The sequence below is a fragment of the Haliotis rufescens genome, unplaced genomic scaffold (assembly GCF_023055435.1).
Source record: "Haliotis rufescens isolate VD_foot unplaced genomic scaffold, xgHalRufe1.0.p SCAF_2, whole genome shotgun sequence".
In the NCBI taxonomy this organism is placed as follows: Eukaryota; Metazoa; Mollusca; class Gastropoda; order Lepetellida; family Haliotidae; genus Haliotis; species Haliotis rufescens.
The window spans coordinates 75,737,460-75,745,120 of record NW_025963890.1 but is presented as its reverse complement, the minus strand read 5'-3'; the positions used below and the strand labels follow the sequence as shown (position 1 = coordinate 75,745,120).

Here is a 7,661-nt window from a genome sequence, read left to right as displayed (position 1 = left end):
TGTATATTCAGTGTATATCATGTGACCCTATGTATAGTGTGTATATCATGTGACCCTATGTATAGTGTGTATATCATGTGACCCTATGTATATTCAGTGTATATCATGTGACCCTATCTATAGTATGTATATCATGTGGACCCTACGTATGCAGTGATGACCCAACCACCATCGTCAATTCCAGAGGAGAAGTCCATCATTTCCGTAACATGTAGGTGTTTGCAGCTCATGGAACAAAACCTTGAATTAAGTCGGAGGCCGACTAGGCTGCTTGAGGACCTGGCTGGCTTAGCGTCAGCTTGTACCCAACCCAGACAGCAGTGATTGATGTTCCTCAGTCTCTGCTCTGTCCACTAGCCATCCCCAACACATGGTATTAATAATGTAGCGCTATGAGCATTCAATAGCCGAATAGAATATAACACATTATAGATAGACTATTACATCCGATTATCTGTATCCAGAGTTGAGTAGTGGGGCCTATGTTGCAGATTGTCCCACTCTCACAATACCAAAACATAACAAACAAGTCAATGGCAATTAAAGAATTTTAATTTAAATATTAGCTGGTTCCTGCAGCATAGAACCATGGGAAGGAAGGGGCAATGATATCACATGGTTAGTACATGATTCGCATGAGGAGTTTAGATCAAGGGCGCTCTTAGTCTCGTCTACCATTTTGACACAGTGCAGATCAAGAACATAATGTCAAGAACAATTTTGACATAGTAAAGATCAGGAACAATGTCAAGAGCGGTTTTGACACTGAAGATCAAGAACGATGTCAAGAACAATTTTGACATAGTAAAGATCAGGAATAATGTCAAGAACGGTTTTGACACTGAAGATCAGGAACACCATGTCAAGAACAGTTGTGACACAGTAAAGATCAAGAACAATGTCAAGAACAATTTTGACATAGTAAAGATCAGGAATAAGGTCAAGAAAGGTTTTGACACTGAAGATCAGGAACACCATGTCAAGAACAGTTGTGACACAGTAAAGATCAAGAACAATGTCAAGAACAATTTTGACATAGTAAAGATCAGGAACAATGTCAAGAACGGTTTTGACACTGAAGATCAGGAACACCATGTCAGGAACAGCTGTGACATAGTAAAGATCAGGAACAATGTCAAGAACAATTTTGACATACCGAAGATCAAGAACACCATGTCAAAAATGGTTCTGACAGACATCAACACAGTGAGAACCCTGCTAATTGAAATCTTAACATCTATGTGCGATGCATAGGGAAGTCAATTTACAGTCTCACTTAACCATAACGAAACATTAACAAATAATTTTTTACTTTTTGTGTTTGGTAAATGTGGCACTTTGACAAATGGTGATGGTAATGTCCTAAGATAACACGAGCTTTAACAATTTTGTTATAGTCCTCTGTATTGCAACACATGCATAAATCAACAGTGACTAATCTTGCATTGGAAAAATAAACAACAACAAAACTACCCTTTGTAAGGACTCCAGTCGTGAGTCAGCTGTAAGTTCACTTCCCAAACTACAAAAACGGAATCTCACGAGACACCTGTATGGCCTGAGACGTAATAAATACTAGTGTAAGTGATAACGTGACACATGAGTTGTTGGTGGATGAATGAAGGTGATTATGTCAATGATCGCTGAACAAAGACTCAGTGTTAAACACAACAGACCTGTGGAATCAGCAAGATATGTAAATATCGGATAGAATGCCGACAATAATCTCGTATTCACTACAAGTGAACATCGACTATGAATATGCTCTCAGCTTTTGTCCAATCACCAGTTAAAATATCTAAATAATGTCCATATTTGGAAAATATCTCCTTTAAAATTATGCATAATATAAAATTTCTCCACATTGTTAAAAGTGGGTCTTTTCCATAACATTCAAATATACATAATACAACAGACTGACGTAAAATTGTGTATCATAAATGCTAAAATCTCAATTGGTGACTCAAATTTGCCTGCCAAACGAAACAATCTTTACAAGCGTGTCAAAATTAATAGGTGCAAGTTACGTGACTACCAAGAATTTCTTCTTTATGCAAGTATCAACTTTCAAGAAAGGATTCATACATATTATTCAAATAATAAATATATTTAAAATTCAAAATGCCTAATAAATTCTGATTAATATTCAAGAAGTGAAGTATTTAATGTAAAGTGAAGTGTTGAAAGTAAAGAGTGAAGTCTTGGTTGGACTGAGCTGAAACATTACCAAATGTTCTCGAGTGGAAAAAAACAACCTGTTTAGCATCAGCTGCCATTTTGTCAACAAGTTAGCAATTCGTTTTAAGGATGGGACATTTTAAAGAATTGTGAACTGCAAACAACCTGATAACGTAATAACTTAAATAAATAGGTTCTATGAACAACGCGTAAGCAATTATGGAAGAGGGACTACCCCTTCATACCCCCCCTCCCCCTCCCCGATCCTGTGTCCCCCTCCCCTGTCCCCTTGCGGTAATACACATATCACAGAACGGTTCTCAGACATAGCCTCGTTCAACTGCTGGGGATTTCACATGTTAAACATTAAGTCACAAGAGTCAGTGCTAACTCACTTCCTCAACAATCCAACAGATTTTGTGTTATAAAGTTAGTGGATTAGCAAGAAACATATAAAAAATTGTTATTTTAAATTTATGGTAACATTAAACATGATAAGAAAACACTATGCAATCATACACTTATTTGCATTTTTTCATTATGCTACACTGAATTTTCTAAGCTATTTTGAAAATTATGCTACCAAAACAACTGCTACGTTGTATTCGAAGTTGAAAGTCCAGATTTGAGAGAGTTCAATTTAGAACTGAGAATTTCTCATTCTCGGTAGACTAGATATGTCTAGTCGTCTCTAGAAGAGAATTGTCTGAGCGAAGATACTCGAACCAAACATTTGCAATGATATAGTTTGACGGAATTGAAGTAATGAAAATATCACAGTTGTCACACACGACCCACTTCAAGCTGCTTGCTAAATCTTTAAATTATTGGTTAAATCAAAATGCCCCAAATATGCAATAATCACATATACAAATGAACTATCCTTGTTGTGGGCAAAAAACACTCTCCTGTTGTGTACAGTTTGCCATTTTGACATATATCAGTTGTTTTAGTCAATATATCTACACAAGTCTTTGTCTCTATGCAACTGATCGAGGGAGCTCAGCAAGAGTTATCCCCCTTGTCCATAATGTTAATCACAATGAGTGTCAGAGTATGCCGCATGGGCTAGAAGGACAGGTAACACATTATGTGGAGATCATTCTGTCATCGTCGTCAACAACAGCATTGTCACTGTTAGCAGTTCGTCATGCCACTGGGGTTACATGGCACAGCCAAGCTCAATCAGATGTTCGTTGGTAGCTCGCCGCTTGTGCCATTGCCGTGCTCTTCCCTGAGTGAATTTCATGTGCAACTGAAAATAATGAGTTTATCGTCTAGCTTCTTCAAGTATCCATCAACGCACAGACATATTGGCCGGCCATGACCAAACGAGAGCCAGCATTTGTAGAGTTGTCATAATTGTTGTCAGCTCAAACACATCGCTACTATCATCTACACGGAGGCTTCATTTCTTATCAAGTCCTCGCTGATCTGAGTCTGATCCTTCTGGAATTACACGCATGACAACAGGGCTGCAACCTTGACCTTCATTCTCCTTGTCCTCTTCAAGGTCAAACTGGAACTTTGTGGTTTCCGACTCATCCTTGTCGTCTGTCTTATTGCTACAGAAACTGGAAGAGGGGGAGATTGGTATCATAGTCTGGTACCAGTCCCGGTTGTCTTCCAGCGTGTCCAGGATATCCTGGGCGTCCGGGAAGACCAGGTCTGCCCATGTTTCCCACAGCGGGTGGACAATATAGTCGATGAATCCAACCTAGAAAAACATGAAAGAGCAAGCATTAGACTAGTGAATCATCATGATCTCACCACACACTTTACAGAACTATTTACCCCATGAGTAGTTGCATGTAATACTTTGGTTTAACCTCACTTCGAACAGTATTCCAGTTATATCACGGCATGTCTGCTTAATATGGGAGGAAAGTCCAAAGTGATGCAGGTCCCAGACATTTACAACTTTGATGAAACCCACGAGCACAGGTAACCCACTGACTTTAAGAGTACCTTAAAATTTCAATGATAAATCCAGTTCGTAACCTAAACATTGTGACATTTTTCCTCTGTATTATTTCTGCTGTACCATGTACCCTGTTCATTGAATTGTATCATTACTGTAACTGGTAGCAGCCAGTCGGGAGTCATGAGTATGGAAGCCTTTTAGGGCCATTTGTTTTATTTTCTTTATGTCTTGAAATTTCAAATTTTCAAGATATAAAGTTGAAATTTCAAGTTAATATCTTGAAAATTCAACTTATTATCTTGAAGTTTTAAGTTATGTATCTTGAAATTTTAAGTTTTGTATCTTGAAATTTTAAGTTATGTATCTTGAAATTTAAACATAACATCTTGAAATTTCAAGTTAGCACCGTGAAATTTCAAGATACTAAGTTGAAATTTCAAGTAATAATCTTAAAATTTCAAGAAAAAAATAAACAAACAAATGGCCCTAAAAGGCTTCCGTACATGAGACATGACAAAGGATGTTCAGGGCTCCATTCCACAAAGCGATCGTAGCACAAAGACGATCGTACCTCCAATACTTTAACATAGACAACAGTCATAGAGCTACAATTGCTTTGTTGATTAGGGACCAGGAGGTTAGACTGAGTGGCTTAGGCATCGTGCCAAATGGCATCGACTGGTGCTCATACTTTCAGCCACTGGTTCAGATAATATAACTGGACACACAAAGTATTCACTTCTCACAATACATACCTGAGTCTTCTCTACTGTTGCAGTGTGTCGGTCACACATCGGACTAATATCAAGACCTTGATCGCGTTCACGATCTCCCTGTCTGAAAAACTCGTCCATAATGCGATCCACCCAGTTTTTGTATATATCAAGGGGCTTCGTTGGGTTGCTGAGGTCCGAACAATGAACCATGTTCTGGAGAACCTGAAGGTCAAAGGAAGGTCAAGATCAGGGCAAAGTAAAACATCCAACCTAACACAGAAACTACATTCGTGTGCATCGAACATTATTGATTTCAGTCAAAGGAACAAATGTGATTTCTTTTATTCAAGGATGACAATGATGAACGTACCTGAATTCTATCAGTATAGTTGTCCAGCAACAGCACTCCTGAGCCAGCAACTTTCTTCGTTTCTACCATGGTCTTCAGGTCAGCCAGAAGACTCATATGTTTTGACATGTCTGTCGCAAGCACCTGTGGAGGTCAAACATTCATAACCGTCAACACATCAAACATGTCTCTGGTCAATCTTATCAAGGAGTAATCTTGTTCTGTATAATCGAGCAGAATTGTTTATCATATTTGTGCCAGTATTTAATTATTATTATCAGTTGGAATATGCCAGTTTATACTAAAAGGGGTACTAGACAGGGCAAATTGTCCATCAAAAGACCAAACAAAACACTTGTGTTTTACATAAGGGTTGGCAAGGCGTTTTTGTTCCATGTAATATTTATTGCAAAATATTTAACACAGGTGGCTTTCTCACTTTTGTATGTAAAAATTCCTCCAGCAATGGTAATGTGTGGTAACATCTAAATTTTGTTCAAATGCTAAATATAATATTTCCGCTGGGTTGAAAAGATTTGGGTCACAAGTGAAACAGTGGATCGATCAGGTAACCTGAAACACAAGTATTTTCGGGGCCATAGATGTGATAGAACTTACAATTTATGGACGTCAACTTCTTTATTATGATGAACACAACGTTTTGGAATATACTTACTCCTACACAGGTGAATAAATGCTTTCAGGCAGAGGACATATATATGTAGATTAAGGACAACAAAAGTAATACGATAACAAAGGTGGAAACTTAACAAGGGGAGCCAACAGATAATTGGCGCTGATAGGTGATTATCAATGGACGAATGGAAGCCAACACTGAACTTATTGCTGATTGGCAATAGGCAATGGACAATGGGCAAATGGATGGCCAGGGGTAATTAGCATTGAAGGAGTAAGTATATACTCCGAAATGTGTTCCTCATAATAAAGAAGTTGACGTCCATCGATTCTCTTCCTTAGGTGTATCACTTCTAAATGCCTTTCACAAACTTGGTAGATGTAGGGTACCCACCATATCTATGACCATCTTGCGCAGCGTCTGTCTCTGTTTCTTGTTGAGGTTGAGAAAGATATCACAGTTCTCCTCCTGGAGGAGTTTGAACGCCACGGCCAGATGGTGGTTCTCCAACACAGACTCGTCATTGTACATCAGGGCCAGCTCCGAACCTGGGGACACAAGGCCACAGGTCACTCACTGTGTGGGGGGACACAAGGCCACAGGTCACTCACTGTGTGGGGGGACACAAGGCCACAGGTCACTCACTGTGTGGGGGGACACAAGGCCACAGGTCACTCACTGTGTGGGGGGACACAAGGCCACAGGTCACTCACTGTGTGGGGGGACACAAGGCCACAGGTCACTCACTGTGTGGGGGAGAGGTCACTCGCTGTGTGGGGGTATAGGTCACTCACTGTGTGGGGGATAGGTCACTCGCTGTGTGGGCACAGGTCACTCACTGTGTGGGGGATAGGTCACTCGCTGTGTGTGGGGGGAGAGGTCACTCGCTGTGTGAGGGATAGGTCACTCACTGTGTGTGGGGACAGGTCACTCGCTGTGTGCGGGGGACAGGTCACTCACTGTGTGGGGGTTAGGTCACTTGCTGTGTGGAGAGTTCACTCGCTGTGTGGGGGAGAGGTCACTCGCTGTGTGGGGGGACAGGTCACTTGCTGTGTGGGGGATAGGTCACTTGCTGTGTGGGGGAGAGGTCACTCGCTGTGTGGGGGAGAGGTCACTTGCTGTGTTGGGGAGAGGTCACTCGCTGTGTGGGGGAGAGGTCACTCGCTGTGTGTGGGGACAGGTCACTCACTGTGTGGGGGATAGGTCACTCGCTGTGTGTGGGGGGAGAGGTCACTCGCTGTGTGTGGGGACAGGTCACTTGCTGTGTGGGGGGAGAGGTCACTCGCTGTATGTGGGGACAGGTCACTCGCTGTGTGGGGGGAGAGGTCACTCGCTGTGTGTGGGGACAGGTCACTCACTGTGTGGGGGATAGGTCACTTGCTGTGTGGGGGAGAGGTCACTCGCTGTGTGGGGGTATAGGTCACTCGCTGTGTGTGGGGATAGGTCACTCACAGTATTTGTTAGGTGGGGTTGGGTAGGGCGGGGTGGGGTTTGGGTGTACAGGTCACTCTGTACATGGGGATGGAGAGAGAAGGATGCAGTTGGAAGGGACACGACATGGATTGACAACAATGGTCGATGTATGTTACGAGACACCAACCCTCCACACACAACATAAGCAATACATAAACTTTATTTTACAAATTAACTTCCTCAACATATTCTGATCTACGTCCAACTTGATATACCGGTACACATATGGGGGTGATCATCTACCATGCAATATGACCACCTCTAGCCTGAATGGCCATATGTTCATCAGCCACTCATCCCCCATGAATGAGTGGAGCAAGATCATCGAGATGAATGAACCAAGTCTACCCCATGTTCTGGGGGGAATTATCCAAGCAGTCAGTA

At 41.5% G+C, this 7,661-nt stretch overlaps 1 protein-coding gene across 15 annotated transcripts in view; it reads right to left on the bottom strand.

Annotated features, from left to right (window-relative positions):
- Positions 1-534: 534 nt before the first annotated feature.
- Positions 535-7,661, bottom strand: part of LOC124147601 (cAMP-specific 3',5'-cyclic phosphodiesterase 4C-like) — a 592,292-nt gene continuing 585,165 nt past the window's right edge. For all 15 annotated transcript variants that reach the window (XM_048400566.1, XM_048400565.1, XM_046518271.2 and 12 more), the window contains 4 exons: positions 6,198-6,352; positions 5,189-5,311; positions 4,858-5,040; positions 535-3,895 (listed from right to left, as the gene is read on the bottom strand). In XM_048400566.1, coding sequence (XP_048256523.1) covers positions 3,587-3,895; positions 4,858-5,040; positions 5,189-5,311; positions 6,198-6,352 — 770 coding nt within the window. In that variant the 3' untranslated portion in view covers positions 535-3,586. The remainder of the gene's footprint in view (positions 3,896-4,857; positions 5,041-5,188; positions 5,312-6,197; positions 6,353-7,661) is intronic.